The sequence below is a fragment of the Rhinolophus sinicus genome, chromosome 16 (assembly GCF_057876585.1).
Source record: "Rhinolophus sinicus isolate RSI-liver-muscle chromosome 16, RSI-T2T, whole genome shotgun sequence".
Classification (NCBI taxonomy): Eukaryota; Metazoa; Chordata; class Mammalia; order Chiroptera; family Rhinolophidae; genus Rhinolophus; species Rhinolophus sinicus.
The window spans coordinates 27,840,138-27,859,563 of NC_142516.1; the positions used below are offsets into that span (position 1 = coordinate 27,840,138).

The 19,426-nt window shown below is 34.8% G+C and overlaps 1 protein-coding gene across 1 annotated transcript in view; it reads left to right on the forward strand.

Moving 5' to 3' along the window:
- Positions 1 to 19,426, forward strand: part of ERP44 (endoplasmic reticulum protein 44) — a 60,106-nt gene that overhangs the window by 26,114 nt on the left and 14,566 nt on the right. The window contains exons 4-8 of the mRNA XM_019729225.3: positions 2,860 to 2,975; positions 13,079 to 13,263; positions 14,927 to 15,042; positions 15,330 to 15,387; positions 16,473 to 16,589. Coding sequence (XP_019584784.1) covers positions 2,860 to 2,975; positions 13,079 to 13,263; positions 14,927 to 15,042; positions 15,330 to 15,387; positions 16,473 to 16,589 — 592 coding nt within the window. The remainder of the gene's footprint in view (positions 1 to 2,859; positions 2,976 to 13,078; positions 13,264 to 14,926; positions 15,043 to 15,329; positions 15,388 to 16,472; positions 16,590 to 19,426) is intronic.

The following is a 19,426-nucleotide window of genomic DNA, read 5'->3' on the forward strand; positions in this document are numbered from 1 at the left end:
CTCCCTAGATCAATACCTCTACTCCTCCTCTCCAGTCAGGTTAGGAAACCTTTTTATATCTTCCTGTAACACCCCTTCTGAACCCAACCATAACACTTGTTTGCTATCGTTTAGTTGTTGGCACCCTACACTACTTTGTTAGCTTTGTGAAAAGTTATCATCTATCTTTTTTCAACATTAATTCCCAAGCACTTTGCATAATAATTGGCAGATAAGTATACAGTTAATATTTCCTGAATGAATGATGTATAGATATTTGAAGAACCTCAGTAAAATGTTGAAGGTTTATGGAGAAAATACCATTTGTAAAATGTATAACAAAGGTAGCATTTTCCAAGGTAAATTAGGATTATCCAGATGTAAAAATAGCCACAAAATTTCATAGAAGATTATCTAGTCCAACTATTTAAGAACAAAACTGAGATCCAGAGGAATAAAGTATTTCCCCAAGGTTTCCTGACCACATTGTGGCAGAGTTAAAATTAGACATAGTTCTCTTGATCAAGGGATTTTGTACGTTGTAAGAAAGAGAAGTAAAATGTGCCACTGACCTTGTTGCAAAAACTGAATTGGAAATGTGGACTAATTGCAGTTATTTGGGAAAACATATTGCGCCCAAAATACCTTGAGTCGTTCATGAATTAGTACTCTTTTATTCAACTGAAAGAACTTACAGTGTGGGGCCTCAAAGACTAGATTCTAAGTTCGCTCTGGAAGATAACGGACGTGACACAGTTTAAGGAAGAGTTCTGTAAACAGAACTGCCTAAAAATACTGATATGTCTTGGAAGGTATTAATAATAAACCATAGTAGGTACTTCCTAATGATGTTATGTGCCAAGCTCTTACATACATTGTTTTTAATGCTCAGAACTACCCTGCAGGTAGGTACTATAATTTCCATTTTAGGTTGAGGAAGTTCAGGCTCAGAAAGGTCATACGGCTAGTAAGTGGTGGAACTGGGATTTAAACTCAGGTACGTCTAACTCCAAAGCTTGTTATTTTTATTCACTAGGTCATATTAGTTAGTGCCCCCAGTTGTCCCCTGTGAAAAGACTTTTACCCAAAGGGTTGATTCAAGCACCAGATTGGAGATTGGATGCAGATGACCATGAAGGTCCTTTTAATAGATCTATTGCTTGTTATTTTTATAAATGTTACTTTTATAGTACTTTTATAAATGCAATTTTCCATATGTAGAGGGTACATGTGTATGAAGGTACAGTAATATTGCAGTTGAACTTTTATTTCATCTTCCTCTTCCACCCTTTGGTATTAAAACCAATCCTATTTTAAAAAAGAACCAGTGCTTCTTAAATGCTGACTTGGACAGCAAACTGGACAATCCAGACAGAAGGAACCCTCAATGTATGTCTGTACCTTGCCCGTAAGCCAGGAGCCTGTCCACTGATCTTTACTAGGCCATATTCTAATTCTTCAAGAAATCATTAGTCAGTCCCTACCCTTGCCTCCCCTGTCCTCCAGCACCCTATTTCCAGCAAACTGTAAGAACCCACAATCCTGTGGTTCTAGCCTGTCTAGTTTCTCCAGTCTATCAGTTTATTCATTTAACAGACATCTATTGAAATGCTTATTAGAATATGTAGTCCAATAAGACACGGTCCCTGATGTCCACAGACCCCACCCACCTATCCCAGATGGGAGAGATTTAAGAATGCTAAAAGAGGAAAGAGCCACTTGAAAGCAAGAGATTGAAGATACAGATTGTGTCTCCTTGGTATATTCTAGGACATCTCCTTAGGAAGTCAGGTGAGTGGGCTAGAAGAGATACATACACATAGAAATAGGGAGGAAGTTTAAAGTTTGCATCCTCTCACAGACTTGATGCTATTTCTGTTGAATTACAGTTAATATGTGTGGCTTAATCACATACAGTTTAAAGAGTTCACAGGCTTCATTTACGTATATTTCTTGGTGGAAAAGGGCTCTGGAAGCAATGGTAGCAATTATAGTTTGTTTTTTTTGTTGTTATCAGAATCTCAATACCTTTTTCATATGAGAATGACCATTCTAACCCAGCTGGTTGTGCGCTGATTCTGATTCTTCTTTTCTTTCTTATCAGGTCCTTTTAATGACCCACAGCATATATTTGTGAAGTGGTTGGCATGACTAAGGGACAGTCAGAATTAGAAGTGTCAAGTTTCTGGAATATTGTGGGGTTTATGCCCCTTTTTAAAAATAAAAATGAAACAAAAATGACAAAGGAAACATGGACAGGAAATTTTCTTAGAAATTTAAGATTTTTGCTCTTCGACTGAGTATATTTGTTTATAGATACAAAAGTCCATTTTAACCAGGGGTAAATTTTGAGGGGAAGCAGTTCATTATATACTGTATATCCTTTTTATACACCTTACTTATTTAGTATGCTAACTTGCTTATAAGATTTGATTGAACTAGTCAGGTGAATCAATCCAATATGTGCAATAAACTTACCATTTTAAAGATTTTGCACAGTAGTTTAAAAATAATGTTCATTATTTAGAGAAAGCTCATTTCTTTTATAAATGCCTGAGTCTCAGTAGTTGCAAGTCCAAGCAGATACATCTTACAGGGCTTATTTCACGCTTGTTTTATGGCCTTTTTGAGAGATCCTTAGCTCCATAATGTTGGCCATTTTCCTAAGGTGAAAGAAAAAACATCTTTTAATTATTTGTACGGTTTTCGAATTCAAAATTGTCTTCAGTGAATGACATCAGAATTTATGACTAAATTAACTGTGATTGTCTCAAAAGCTGTTTATTGTACATATGCTAAATATCAATGGATAATAACTGAAATGAAATTTTATTACTTAAATGCTTTTCAGTTTTAATTGGTAACCTTCTCTGTGCATAGGTGTCGTTTCAGCCAGATGTTGCATCCAATTTTTGAGGAAGCTTCCAATGTCATTAAGGAAGAATATCCAAATGAAAATCAAGTAGTGTTTGCCAGAGTTGATTGTGATCAGCACTGTAAGTATCTCAGTAGGAAGTCTGGAAGAAACTCCCCTCCCCACCTCTCCTGAGACACACACACACACACACACACACACTTTTCTTTGTAAAAAAATGTTCTGCTTTAAGTGGAGAACAAATGAAAAAGGTACTAGTGACCTTGCTCAAAATGTTGATATTTAATCTTTATGTACTTACAGCGCTACTTTCCATTTTGCCTGTGTGAAGCGTTTAAAATTGTTTTTCATTAAAATATAGTAGGGCAAGCATATAGGTAGTAAATCATAACTAGCAATGTTTTCTACCAAAGCAAATACCAAAATTAATAAATAAAGTTGAAATGTACTTTAGGAAAAAAATGGATTTCTGTTAGTTTTAGAATCATGCAAAAATACCATTTGTAGTCAGTCAAATAAAAAAAAAAATCTCAGGTTTTTTGTGTTTCTGTTATTTATAAGATTCTGTTAAGATTGGCTTAGGTTATCTTTGAGGTGTAAATAACTATAGTTACTGATTATAATTATTGAGAGTGTTGAGAAACTTAGGTTAGAGTCACTTAAAATCCAGTCTCTTGGATTTCACTTGTCCTAGTGGGGCATTCTCTATGAAATCCTCGTGGTTTTCTGTATACATGACAGATTTCTCTAACTTGAGCTTGTCAGCCTCCACTGGTATTTCTTCCTGAGAGCTCCCGTTACACTTGAACTTCCTTCTCTCAGTATCAAACTCATTGCATTTTGTAACTCTGGTTCATTGTGTCTTAGTTGTCTCACCAGTTGCAATGTCCGTTCTTCAAAGGCAAGAACTTTTTTCTTTTCTTTATTTTCAGTTCTTTTGTTTTAATCCCTTTTAAGTGGTTACCAAAGTACTCATTAATCTCTGAATCTCAAGCCTCTGACAGTTTGTGGGAGAAAGAGAGCATTACATTGTTGGTAAATTGGCCTGAATATAGAACTCTCCCATTCTGCAGATTTCCTGTCCTTTACACGTAATCTGACAATTAGAATGTGTGTGTGTGTGTGTGTGTGTACACTAACTTTTCGTTTTACTGATGAGGAAATGTAAATAAAGTGGCTTAACCAATGTCTCACACAGCATAATGTCTAGTCAAGCCAGATTTAGAATCCAGATCTCCTGACCAAATGCCTTCACAGACCTACAGTAAGTCTTCACTTAACATCATCGATAGGTTCAACAACTTTAAGGGAAAGGACATACAATTTTAACGTAGTTACATAAATATAGTTTTACCATAGGCTAGTTATATAAATGAGTTAAATTTGTACGGCATCTATCTCATCAATGTTATAACAAAGCATTGAACAAAATGATATTTGAGGACCTGCTATATTTACTTCTTTTCTGTTCAATTCAACAATTGTTTTGGGAATTGATTGGTAAAGCCCTGTGCTAGACAGAAATGCTAACCGCAAAGCATTTCAAAATCTTACACGCCGTACCCCACATTTCTGTCTGCTGAGATTCATAACTAGGTAGGATGAAGGGAGCAATAAAAGGTTGTCAGTGTAAGTATGGACTGCATTTCTACTCTGCTTTCTGGATCTTTCCTCCCACCTCTTATTGACAGAGAACATGATGCTTTTTATGTGGGCTCTCATTTCAAATCTTTCTATTCTTTATATATTTGATTGGACATCACAGTGAAGACAACAGTCCCTACTCTGAATTTGGGCCATGAGATCTGAAATTACGCTCTCAAGCTTACAGTTGTTGGGAAGAAAAATTAACTGTTGATGTTAAATTACCCTTAAATACTTATACTATCCTTTAAAAAAGATCAACTTTTCAGATAAGTCTGACATCATTGCTAATAAAGTTCTCTTTTAATGAGAATAAATGGCCATAGTTCAGATGCTTTTTGATCTACCAGAGAGATCTACAAAATTAGTTTTTCACTAATGAAAGTTACAGTGCAGGTATTGTGTGTTGTCTCTAAATATATATTACCTTCTCTGTAAGTCTTCACTTTTTAAAAGTGACATTATGAAATTCCTATTGATGATTTAATCACATCTTCCACTCTGTAGAGACAGTAAGACAGATTGTACTTTTGGTAACCCCCTATGTGCCAGTTGGATTGCAGAGGTTTTGAACTGGAGGGACCCTAAGCATCTTGCGTTCTGGAGAGGATTGCCTGTTAGGCAGATTGTAGGATTCATTTTATTTAATAAAAGAGATTTATTGAAGTATTATTGACATATAATAAACTGTACAATTTTATACAATTTAATGTTTTGACACATGTACACACCCATGAAACCATCACCACAATCAAGATATCAACATACCTGTCATCCCCTGATTTTCCTTGTGCTCCTTTGTGGTCTCTGTCTCCCTCCATCATTCCCCAGGGGACCATTTGTGTTACTAGATTAGTTTGCATTTTCTAAGATTTTTTGTAAGGGGAGTCATATATTATGTGTTCCTCGCATGTATATGTTGTTTTCCTCTTTTTTTTGACTCAGCATGGTTGTTTTGAGATTATTGCATGTTACTCATTTTTATTTATTGAGTGGCATTCCATTGTATGGCCATATACCAGAATTTGTTTAACTATTGACAGACATTTGGGTTGTTTCCAGTTTTGGTCTATTACAAATAAAGCTGCTATGAACATTCAGGTACAACTCTTAGTACATATGCTTTCATTTATCCTGGGCAAATACCTAGGTGTGAAATACCTGGGTCATATGCTAGGTATATGTTTAACGTTTTAAGAAACTGTCAAATTGTTTTCCAAAGCATTTGTACTGTCCTACATATCTACTAGCAGTGTCGGAGCATTCTAGTTGTTCTCTGTTCTTGCCAACACTTGATATGGTCAGTATATTTAATTTAGCATATCTGTTGAATTACTAACAGGTATAATAATTTCTTATAGTAATTTCTTACTGGGTTTGAGAGCTCTTTATATATTATGAATATAAATTCTTTTTCAAATGTGTAATTTGCAAATATTTTCTCCATTCACTCTAAGAGTGTCTTCAATTGTAAAATATACAGAACATAAAATTTACCATCTTTACCATTTTAAATGTATAGATCAGTAGCATTAAGTATATTCACACCGTTGTATAGTCTCTAGAACCAGTCTCTAGAAGTTCATCTTGCAAAACTGAAATGCTGTACTCATTAAACAATAACTTCTATTGTCCCCTACCCACTCCCTTGGCAACCACCATTCTACTTTCTGTTTCTATAATTTGACTAGATACCTCATGTAAGTGGAATCTTATAGTATTTGTCTTTTTGTAACTGGCCTATTTCACTTAGCCATGTTGTAGTATGAGTCAGAATTTCCTTCCATCTTATGGCTGAATGATATTCCATTGTATGTACCACATTTTGTTTATCCATCTGTGTATGGATGCTTGGGTTACTTCCATCTCTTGGCTACTGTAATTAATGCTGCTTGAACATGGGTATATACAAATATCTCTTCAAGTCCCTGCTTTCAATTCTTTTGGATATATATACAGAAGTAGAATTAATTGATGGATCATTCGATAATTCTCTTTTTTAATATTTGTGGAACCACCATACTGTTTTCCATAGCTGCTGCACCAATTTCACATTCCCTCCAGCAAGTCCAGAGGATCCTAATTTCATCACATCCTCACCAGCGTTTGTTATTTTCTGTTTTGGTGATAATAGCTATTCTAAAGGGTGTGAAGTGCTACCTCATCATAGTTTTGATTTGCATTTCCCTAATGATTAGTAATGTCGAACATTTTTTCATGTGCTTCTTGTCCATTTGTATATCTTCCTTGGAAAAATATTGGTTTGAGTCCTTTGCCTATTTTTAAATCAGATTATTTTTATTGTTGTTGAGTTGTAGGAGTTCTTTATGTATTTCGGATATTAACCCCTTTGTCAGATATATGATTTGCAAATATTTGCGCCCAGTCTGTAGGTTGTCTTTTCACTCTGTTGATTTTTTTGTCCTTTGCACAGAAGTTTTAAATTTTGATGTCCAATTTATGTTTTTACATTTGTTGCCTGGGCTTTTTGTGTCATATCCAAGAAATCATTGCAAATCCAATTTTATGAAACTTTTTTTCTTAGCGTATTATAGTTTAGGTATAGTATATATAGTTTAGGTCTTTTCCATTGAGCTTTTTTTTTATATGGTTCAAGGTAAGGATTCAACATTATTATTGTGCATGTGGACATCCAGCTTTCCTAACATCACTTGTTGATAAGACTAGCCTTTCCCCATTGAATGGTCTTGGCACCCTTGTCAGAAATCAAGGGTTTATTTCTGGGCTCTCTGTTCTGTTCCATTGGTCTCTGTTCTGTTCCATTTATACCAGTATCACACTGTTTTGATTAATGTAGTTTTACAGTAAACTTTGAAATCAGAAAGTGTGAGACCTCCAATTTTGTTCAAGAGTGTCTTTAGAAGGGTATATATTCTTAATTTTGATGAAGTCCAATTTATCCTTTTCAAAAATGGATTATGATTTTGATGTTGTATCTGAGAAATCTTTGCCTCACCCAATATCACAAAGATTTTCTGCTATGTTTTCTTTCATACACTTTATAGTGTCAAGTTTTACATTTAGGCCTGTGATTCATTTGGAGTTATTTTATTAATATGTGTGGCACAATGTATGGATTGGAATCCATTTTTTTGCAGATAATTATCAAGCTGTGCTGACATCATTTGTTGAAAAGACTGTCCTTTCTTCACTAACTGACTTTACATCTTTGTCAAAATCAACCAATTGTATATGTTTGGATTTATTTCTAGTCTCTCTATTCTGTACTGTTGACCTATTTGTCTGTGACTTGTCTACTTGTCTCTGTTCAAACCAGTACCACTTTCTACATTACTTTAGCTTTATAATAAGTTTTGAAGTCAGTATAGATCTTCCAACTTTGTACTCTTCACAGTGGTTTGGCTATTCTAGTTGTTTTGGATTTCTTTATGACTTTTGGAATCAGCTTGTTAATTTCTTACCAAAAGATGTGGGGAAAGACTGCTGGATTTTAATTGGGATTACTTTGAATCCTTAGACCAATTTGTGGAGAATCGTCATTTTAACATTGTTGAATCTTCCAGTCCATGAGCATTGTATGTCTCCCTATTATTGAGATCTTTTCAGGTTTTATCAGCAATGTTTTGCAGTTTTAAGTAGTTTTACAATTTACATGTCTTTCACATCTTTGTCAGATTTATCCCAGGTATTTTTTGATGCTATTATAAATGGGATTTTTAAAAAAATTATTTTTGTTGTAGAAAAGTTGCAAAGATGATACAAAGAGTTCCCGTATGCTTCTTACCTACTATACCCTAATGTTGACATCTTACATTAGCATGGTACATTTGTCAAAACTAAGAAACTTACACTGGTATGTTACTATGAACTAAACTATTGGCTTCATTCAGATTTTTTTCAGCTGTTCCACTCATGTCCTTCTTTTCATCTAGGATATTGCATTTAGTCATCAGGTCTTCTGATCTCTCCATTTCTCATTCTTTCCCCTTTTTCCACAACCTTGATACTTTTGAAGAGTATTAGTCAAGGTATTTTGTAGAACATCCTTATGTTGGGTTTGGCTGGTATTTTTTCTTAGGTCTCACACATCTTTTGTGAGATCTAGCCCTAAGTTTTTCTTATTTTTGATGATATTATAAATGGCATTGATTTTTTTAAAATTGTAATTTCTGGTTGTTTGTTACTATTATATAGAAATACAGTTGATTTTTGCATAATGATATTATATATTGGTACTCAATTCTAATAAGTTTTATGTAGATCCCATAGTATTTTCTACTCAGACAGTTATTTTGTATGCAAATAAAAACAGTTTTACACACACAATGGGATTTATAGATGATGTAATACAGAATTGTACACCTGAAATCTATGTAATTTTACTAACAATTGTCACCCCAATAAATTTAAAAAAACAGTTTTACTTCTGTGGTCTATATTTCCTTACAGTACTCTTTCCAGCCAAGTGTACCCACTTGCTGCTTCAGGATTAGTTTCTGTCAGGCAGAAAATCTAAGTGAAGCTTCCTAGCAAAGACAGAAGGTGACCTGAGAATCAAGATACCATCCTTCCCACAGATGTCTCATTCTTATTCATCACCTGTCTGGTATTGTGGCAGCCTACTCTGTCCTGCCCTCTAATACTTTAGTCTGTCTGCCTTGCTTCTGACTCACTGTGTCACCTAGACTTTCCATTCAGAGTAATAGTGTTATTTCTTGGAGGGGTGGGGGAACACACTTATATACAGTTTCTAGTCAGATTACCAGGGAAACTTCTGTTTATGTTAATTAGTGCTCAGATTTAGGCATGCTGTTGCGTGTATTATTTCAGTTGTGTTTGCCACAACCCCTTGAGTTAGATAGTATTTATTCATTCAACAGTTTTTTTTATATGCCTACCCTTTCTAATGCAGGGTGATAGGGTCTAAAGATAATAGCAGTGAACCAAACACACCCAAAAAGTAAGAGCAATAAATACACAACTGCTCATCGCGATAACTGCTGAAGGGAAGGTTTCATGTGGTATGAGAGAATATGGTCTGGGGGGATAGAGAAGTCCTCTCTGAGACAGTGATACAAGACCTGAAGGAAGAATAGGAATTTTTAAGGGGAACGAGAGTGTTTCAGACAGAAGGAGGAGTAGGTGTCAAGTTTCTGAGGTAGGAATGAACATTGGGCTTTCAGAGAGCTGGAGTTTATTATCATTTTACAGATGAAGACACTGAGAGACTTAGAGAAGCTGAGAGATTTACCAAGATTACATAGTAAATGGAGGGAGCTAGACTGTAACCCAGGAGGATGCAGCTTTTACCAGGTAACTGTTTTGAAGGTCAAAATAATTTAAATTGGATTTCTTATAGGAACACTTTATCACTGAAGAAAAACAAAAATTGAACTACAACACAATGCTTTATCACTTAGAATTTTTATATGTACTATAAGAACTATTTTAAACTTACTTAGATACAGATATTTTTTGTCATATAATTAATGTGTGTAACTAGAAAGAAAAATAAATTCGTTCAAGTAATCCTGAAACAATTTCACATTCAGAATGTGACTCTGGTGCATCACCTTCCAGTTCTGAGTTACTGATTTTTGTATTTTTTCCACACAGTATCAACTTCTGTGTCATTCAGAGTGTTGCAAATGCTCTTGATTAAAGAGTGTTACTTCACTCTTTCTAGGATTTTCTTGCAAGCCACTAATACCCATTCTGCAAGTATTGATGCTTTTACTATTTGACTAACCTCAGTTTATTTTTCTCAATTGAAATGTCACTGCTAGTTAAGCAGCTTTTATTCAAAGTTAGCAAGACATAACCAAAATGTTAGTAGTGGTTGGATTACAAAGGTTCATGTTTTCTTCTTTGTGATTGTCTTTGTTTTCCAAAATTTCTATGTACACACACACTTAAAACTTACCCTTGCTTCTACTGTGGATCATGATCTCACTTTATCTCATCTTCTGCAGCCTCCTCATTTGGGGAGTTTGGGAGTAGAGTTTATCACTCTCCCTGGTGGTCATGCTGCCTTAGATGTAGGACGTCCCATCCATTTGCCCCCGGTGGGACCGGGTTCTCTGCTGACCTCCAGTGGCTATAGGCTGCATGGCAAGAGACATTCCTCACTGACTTGCTGGTCAGTGCTGAACATTCAGAGTCCTACTGGCATTTTTAGGAAAGTACTTTGTAATTGTCCTTGAATTAAGCAAGCACATGCTCCCAAATACCAGAGTTACTCTTACCTGTCTGCTTTCCAATGCTAACTGAACCTTTCACATTGTAAATTGAGAAGCTTTTATAAGAGCTATGTATAGATGAGGCATTAAGAATATAGTTATAGGCAACAATATTGTATTAAAAACATTAAATTTGCTAAGAGAGTAGATCTTAATTATTCCTATTGAAAAAAATAGTTATGTAAAGTGATAGAGGTGCTAGCTAATGCTAGTTACAATGACAATCACACTGCAATACTGCAATGTATAAACGTATCAAACCACAGTGTTGTATGTGAAATATATCTCAATTCAAAATAAAAGTTAAAAAAAATACAGTGAAGAATTCATGTACATAAAATAGAACTTAGATGTTCTGCAGGCTTAACCTGAGTCCTGAGTAAGCTTCTAGGCTTTCTTGGTAATTGTTCTGTTTATGGTTTTATTTTGTTGTGTTTTTGTTTTGTGTTCCTCATAGGGGGAGGGCATGGTTTGGGAATGGAAAAAGGTACATAGGTAGCAGTGGTTCTTAACTCTGGAACCTCAAGAACAGTAAGACCTTCCTGTTGAATTATTTGCCTCTTTGTATTGTCTGCTGTGAATACGCATAGCAGGAAGAGACACTACTGAGAAAAGAGCATGAGGCAGTGCCCCCATTTGGAGTCCTGCTGGGCATTAGTGAGGCAGGCAGGAGGCAGAACCCATCAAGGAAAGTAAGGGACCACTGAAGCAAAGGTACATGCTAATTTTCCAATTAGCAAGCTATTAACCTTTTGAAATTTGTAATTCTTTTGACATCCATTTTAACATTTCTTCCATCTAGTTAATAAAAAATAATTATTATACCCTGTAAGTCATTCTTAGTTATATTGTCAAAATGTCACATTATAATTATCTTAAAATCACTTTTGACCAAAGCTTGTAAAAAATCACCTTTATGTCTGAGATTATTGATCAATGTAATTTTAATGTTCATGGTTTTTAATGTTTAAGGATTTTGCTTCTTAATAATTAAAAGCCACCTCGTTGTAGCACACCTGCTGCCATGATGTTGTTTGAGAATTAAGGAAGCATCGATTCCTCATTGTCTTAAAGTATTATTTAATCTTTTTTATCCATAGCTAGAATTTTAAGGCACCCTAAAGATTGTAATGTTTAAGTTTGTAGACAGACTTCTCATTATTTCTTTCAGGACTATTGCAGAAGATTCCCTGGAGTACAGTTGTTTCTACCATCAAATCTCCTAGAAAATTAAGATAAAACAAAATTGCCGTTCTGTTTGTTTTGTTTTGTTTTATAACTTCTAGAAATGGAGGTGGGGTTAGAGAACTTTCATGGTTTTTGTGTTAACCATTTTAGAATTCTGCCCTCATTTTAGCTCAGTTAAAAATAATTTCATCTCTTTTAGACCAATTCAGTGTTTCTCAGGTCAGCTTCATTCTAAAAATTCAGTGCATCGTTTATCATTCTCATATATGACATTTGAGCTTTTCTAGTGTCTAGAAAACTTTGATGTCTTCTATTTGCCTTTGATTTCTACTATGTACTGTTATTTTTATTGAAAATAACAGCACAAAAATTTAAAGGTTCTTTCATTCTGACTGAGTCTATATCTTAGTAATTGTGATTCCTAAAAAATGAGATCATGACTTAGGTTCTTATTTAGAGACTATAAACACAAATTTTAATGATTTTTTTTTTTTTAAAATTTCACTGCCTATGAATATACACATAGGTCATAATAAAGGGATTTTTTTTTTTTAGTATATACTGCTGAGTTTTGGGTTTCATTGTATTAGCATGTGCAAGATTTGCATATTTGAGGTTATAAATTATTCTAGCAAAGAATCTAATACTAGTTTTTAGCCTTTGAGAGTGCTTTTAATTTAAATTTAATTTTCTTTTATTAAATGTTATAAGAGAGCCTCATTGTATAAAGTGACTTGAATGAATATTTTAAAAATTGGAATTTTGCGCATTCTAATTCTTTTCAGGAATTTATAATAGTTTACTAACATTTGTTAAGAGTTTACAGTGCCATGCATTTGTATTATCTCCTGTAGTCCTTAAAACAACCCTATGTGGTAGGAATTATTATCCTTAACAGATGAAAAACTAAGGTGTAGATAGTTGAAGCAACTTACAAATTCAATCAGTAAATAGCAAATTTGGGATTTAAACCATGCAATGTATGTCCAGAGCCTGTCCTCTTAGCTGATGTAAACCTGTCATGATTAATTTTTTTTCTCTAACACCATAAAAGTATTATTGAACCCAAATGTTCCCACTAAATAATTGTTAAGATTTTGGACTCTTGGGCTAATGGGTTCACCCAGACCAAGTACGAGGGTGAAGTTAATTTTTGTTTTCTTTCTTTTAGCTGATATAGCCCAGAGATACAGGATAAGCAAATACCCAACCCTTAAATTGTTTCGTAATGGAATGATGATGAAGAGAGAATATAGGGGTCAGCGATCAGTGAAAGCACTTGCAGATTACATCAGGCAACAAAAAAGTGACCCTGTTCAAGAACTTCATGATTTAGTAGAAATTACCACTCTTGATGTAAGTTGTTAACTTTTGCTGGATCAAATGAACATTGCCAGTTTAATTAATGTAAACAAATTCTTTTTTTATTGTTTTTATTTTACTTTTTATTTTTATTGGGGAATATTGGAGAACAGTGTGTTTTTCACCCATCAGCTCCATGTCAAGTCATTGTTTTCAACCTACCGGTTTCCCCAAAAATAAGACCTAACCGGAAAATAAGCCCTAGCATGATTTTTCAGGATGACATCCCTTGAACATAAGCCCATAAGACGCATTAGGGCTTATGCGTCTTTTGGAGCAAAAATTAATATAAGACCTGGTCTTATTTTTGGGGAAACACAGTAGTTGTGGGGGTGCAGCTCAGCTCCAAGTCAAGTCGTTGTTTTCAATCTAGTTGTGGAGGGCGCAGCTCACTGGCCCATGTGGGAGTCAAACTGGCGACCTTGGTGTTATGAGCATTGCACTCTAACCATGGAGCCAACTGGCTGCCTGTAAACAAATTTTTATTCAATCAAAGAATCTGGACATCTTATAGTTCATTACAATGGATCTGACATATACATACTTAGTGAATTGAATTTTTCTTGAATTATTTCTCAAGGTAAATGCTAATGTTTTACTGAACCTTTGGATAAAATATATGGCGTACAGTAAATTGCACTAATTTGAATTAATTGAGGGCTCAAGATAGCCTGAGTTACGAAGAAATAGATGTTTACATCAGGCTTATACAACCAAAGTTTCCAGATTTTTCTTAGGGGAGAACCTCAGGGTATCTGGCCTAAGTACTCCTATATCAGCTCTTTTGATATGTGTTTTAGGGTCCACTGAAATAGGCCCCCTTAATAATAAGCTTAGCAAACTCTTTTCTTTGTACACTAAGTAGTGTTTAAAACAAGAAACAATTAAGTTTGGGCTTTAGCTTGTTGTCAGGTTTGAGATTTTATTTGTACCCTCCTTACAAGCTAATACATTAGCTATAGTTTCATGGATGCTGTTAGAGACACAAGGCTCCAGAGTAAGACATAGGGCTATTGCTCACATCAAGCCAACAGCATGAGCAGGTTTGCACTGGTTTGCTTGCTTCCCCTCCAGTACTTATAGAGGTGACACTTAGTGCCCAGGTTGCTGCCTACAGACACAGGAGAAGAACTCTGGACTCTGGGAACTCCCATGTCAGAGCCAGCAGTAAGCCTGCCCTCTGTCCAGGGGGAGAGATTACCTCAGACCTCAGTGTTTCTAGCTGCAAATACAACCCTGACAAATGGCCTGGGGAAGAAGTGGTCAGGGTCTTGCATTTTGGGTATAGACGTGTAGGAGTGACAGACCCCTGGAGGAGTCTCTGCCTACAGTCACATGTTAGGAAGTGATGTACTATTTTAACATATTTTAGAATGAGTCACCTTATTTAGGAAAAGATTTCATTGATTAAAGTTATCTATTTCTTGACATTTTAAAATAAAATGCTTGAAGGAAATATTTATAAAATACTAGACTGTAGTTAAAAGATTATTTTCAATCCAATGTAATTTTTAATAGTTTTGGACTAAATTTTAAAAGCCAAATATGCATTTATATCATACTTTATTTGGAGATAATTGAACAACAGCTGAATAAGTCAAATAACATATTTCTAGAACTATATGTTTGTAAAATAATTACATACTCTATTTTACAGCGCAGCAAAAGAAATATCATTGGATATTTTGAGCAAAGGGATTCAGAAAACTATAGAGTTTTTGAAAGAGTAGCAAATATTTTGCATGATGACTGTGCCTTTCTTTCTGCGTTTGGGTAAGTGTCTTAACTGAGAGTGTGTTAGTGGGAGTGGGTTAGTTTGGCTGCTATGGTTAAAGTAAAAAGTAGAGAATTCGTTTTTATTTAATAAATTCTAAAAATATATGCTTTTGTTGGTATTGCATAGTCTTATAAGTAGGAAAGATGATGGTCAAGTATATATTTCAAGTATGTAATTTATACATTGCAAAAACAACTAGCCAATTCTGCTTCATTCAGGTATATCATTGCTGTGTGTTTTTTTTTTTTTAAATGTATTATTACTACTTTTCTCGTCCTATTAGGACTGTTTCAAAACCAGAAAGATACAGTGGAGACAACATAATCTACAAACCACCAGGGGTAAGTTGCTCCTTCTTAGTGTGTATAATTTAAATACATGAATTGACTAACAGTCTGTCACTACAATTTTTCACACACACAAAAACAGAAATCTATAAGAATTTTTCCAATTGATAATATTTATTTTAATGTTTACAGTGTTTTGACACACTGAAGTTTTTAGTTTTTATATAGTCATATGAATGAATTCTTTGCTCAGAAAACTTATTTGCTATTCTGAATTCAGATAGGTATTTGCCTGTATTTTCTGCAAGGGCATTTCTTTAGTAGTAGCTTACACAGTGTGATCTTCTCTAGATTATCATAATCCAGTCTGGTGTCTCCAGGTGTAGTTTGATTGTTAAGAGCATAGGCTCTGGAATGAGACTAAGTTTTAATGTCATATTTGCCACTTTCCTAAGTGTATATAACTCTGGGAAAATTTCTTAGCTTCTCTGGGCTTCAGTTTGTTCATTAGTAAAAATAGCCACAATAATAATAATACCTGCTTTATGGGGATATTTTAAGGAGTAAACGGGTCAACACGTACAAGATGCTTACAACAGTGCCTGGATATAGTAAGTTTACTCAGTTAATGTTAGCTATTATTTTTACTGTCATTTTAGGCACTTCATAAATATTGATTTTTGAGTCTAAGTGGAAACAGATACTGTAGGTAATTAATATTAGAGGTAGCCATGCCTTCAATTTGTATAGTATCTTGTAATTTTTAGGGCTTTTTCACTGGAAGCCTCCAAATTTTCTTCGAACATTTTCAACTATAAGGGATAGCTAAATTAATTCATTTGGATAATTCTTTTTCACAATGCCTGCCTGCTGTTGGTGAAGATACTGATAAACAGTTAATTGACCCAAATCCAAGGAAAAGCAGAAGGCTTAGACATCGTACGTTGGATAACCATGTTTCTGATAGTCGCAGAATTTCCAGCTTTTTACCATCTACAGCCCTCTTTCTCAGAAGTTCCATGTTTGTTGGTTTTCTTTGTGTCCCCTGAAAATTTTCTGGGCCCCTAAATGGCTTCAGGAATGTCATTTTGCCAGGACAGGTTAGATTTGTTTAATACTTTTTTCTGTTTTTGTAACAGCATTCTGCTCCAGACATGGTGTACTTGGGATCTATGACCAATTTTGATGGGACTTACAACTGGATTCAAGATAAATGTGTTCCTCTTGTCCGAGAAATAACATTTGAAAATGGAGAGGTATGGGCTTTCTAATATGTGCTGTTATTTTTAATTCAGATTTCTGAAAGAGCAGACTTCCTCCATTCATTTTACTACTTGACCACAGACTTACCAGTTGTAAAAATAACATAGTGACCATAACAACATCATAGCTATTGATATTTCTGTAATACAGGCCAGTGGTTCTCAACTGCGTTGTCCCAGGACCCCTCTGTGGCATTTCCTGCAATAGCAGTGGCTCATTGCAGTCTTAAAAATGCCTCTCCAGTGATTCTGATACCCATCCTTGGCTGAAGATCCCTGTTTAAGGGGATGTCCTTCAGAACAATGCTCTGCCGATTTTTGTTACAATTAATTACATGCAGTGAATCATCCTTTGCCATAAAAAGGTTTTTCTGATTTCCATCTATCCTAAAAGAATGAAGTTAGGAAAGCATTTATCAGTTTTTAGATAACTGACCTCAGTGATCCCGTATGCCTGAAATAAAGCACATGCAAACTCTTACAACCCCCACAAAAACAAAACAAAAAAATCTACGAGGTTGGAGGAGCAAGTGCAAAGGGCTATGGCTGTGAGGTTCCTCTCGCTATTCTTTACTGTGTTTGAAACACGTCTCTCATTTCATTTCACCCTAGTTTTAAAACCTATGGGCTAAGAATGCAATTTTTAAGAAATATTTTTAGTGCAATTAAAAAACACACACTTTTTTATATGCATATACACTTCAAAAAATTATAACAAGTGTATAGCTCAGATTTTAAATACACAGCTCAAGAAATTAGCACATAGCAAACACACCCCTATAATCACCACTTAGTCAGAGGTTAGCTATTCTGTAAAGGAATCAGATGATAAATATTTTAGGCTTTGCAGTTCATACAGTTTCGGTCGAAACTACTCAACTTTGCAGCCTTAGACAATACATAAATCAGTGTGCATGTGTTCCAGTAAAGCTTGCTTGCTTGTGTTCTTTCTTAGTTTATCAAATGGACAACCCTGCTACTTTTCTCAGTTCTCTAGGCTTCAGGTGCGCTTACCTGAATTACTTACATTTTTATTATATTAGCTCATTTAGTCCTCAGAGGCTCAGAAAGATTTAGTAGCTTGTCACAATTTTTCACCTGCTCGGCACTTTTTGCAGGAACAGTTTAAAAAATAGAGTTTAAAGGTATAGGCTGGAAAATCTTAAACAATAAAACAGAAGTTCCAACTCCCCATAAATCATTTAAACTATGGAGGAACCTCTAAATCTAGTTGTCTTGATATCATTCTTCTGAATCTTTTAGTACTTGCTTGGTAGAGAATATGTTGGTTGTGGACATGGATAAACTTGGAAGCTCAAGCAGCAGAAACTACCAGCTACTTTGTTAATGTATATAAATTAGTTTAGCAAACAGATATTTTCAAACTATTAATCTGCTTATTACTTTTCTCCTAAGAGTTGTTAGTTCCTCCATACTTTTGTTTAATAAAGTAATATATTTGTTTTTACTTTTAACTTCCCAGCTCTTAAATTTTCTAAAAGATGACTGCTGAGTCTTCTTTCCCAATTAGTATTTATTCAGCAACACTTCTGTCTTCATTTATTCAGTCATAGGTTGATTACACATTATTATGTACAAAAAAATCTATGAGCAGAAGAGAAGTGAAATAAGATTCTCTGGGTTACCAGTCCAGAAGTTCACATATATTGTACAGATAATGTAATATAAAGACAAGCCCCATGCCATGTGCAGGGCACTGAGAAAATGTTCTGGAAATTCAGAGTAGCAAATTCATTTCCACCTTTGGCAGAAATGAGGTAGAATCACGGATGGTTTTCTAGAAGCGGTATTTCAGTCCTGCAACAAAAGGGGTAAGAGAGAAATATAGTGAAATACTAATGGAACTAGGGAAGTAAGAGGAGGAGACTGTGCATTAATAGTCTTGAAAGTATTTGGTTAGACTTTGAAATGGAAATATTAAGCAGGAACTTGGAAATCTAGACTTGGATTCTGAACTAGAAACTGGGCATGGAGACACAGCTAAGGGACCAGTTAGTGGAGGTGATTAAGATTGTTGAACTCATTGAAGTTGTCACAGAACTTCACACAGAACACAGAAGTCCAAAGACAGAACCATGGGGAGTAAGTAGTAGCAGTGTGTGGGGGCAAGAAAAAAATGTGAGGAAGAAGAAACTTGAAATCAGCTTCCAAAAGCTCCATGTGATGTCAGGGGTTGGGGGAGGAGAGATTGGGAGTGACTGCTAATGAGTATGGGGTTTCTTTCTGGAGTGATACAAATAATCTGCAGTTAGGTAGTGTTGATGTTTGCAAACCTTGTAAATCTAATAAAACCCACCCAATTGTACACTTCAAAATGGTGAATTTCATGCTATGTGAATTATACTTCATTTTAAAAAAGGTAAACATGACAAGATGCTTAATAATTTATTTTGTATATGAATGCGACAGGCTTAATTGTGGAGATAGGAACCAAAAGAAAACTCTACTCCTACAAAATAGATTCCAGTTTCAGTTTTTTTAGGGTAAAGAACATTTGAACTTTCTGCAGAGGCAGTTCGTAAATTACAGAGAGACACACAAAGGATAAGTGATGGAAATAATTTTATTATTAGGCCCTTTCTGGACTTTTGCTTGAATCAGGATTTAGCATTTGTCAGAGAGAATAAATGATTCAAATCTGTCTACTCATCATACTTCTCTTGTATTATTCTCTAATAATAATTTAAAAATTTAAAGCACCTTATAATTTTCAAGGTGCTTTTGTGTATGTATATATACAAAGTACATATAAACACACATGTATAGTGGCAGGTATTTGTTAACAATGTTGAAAATTGTGTATTGGTTGA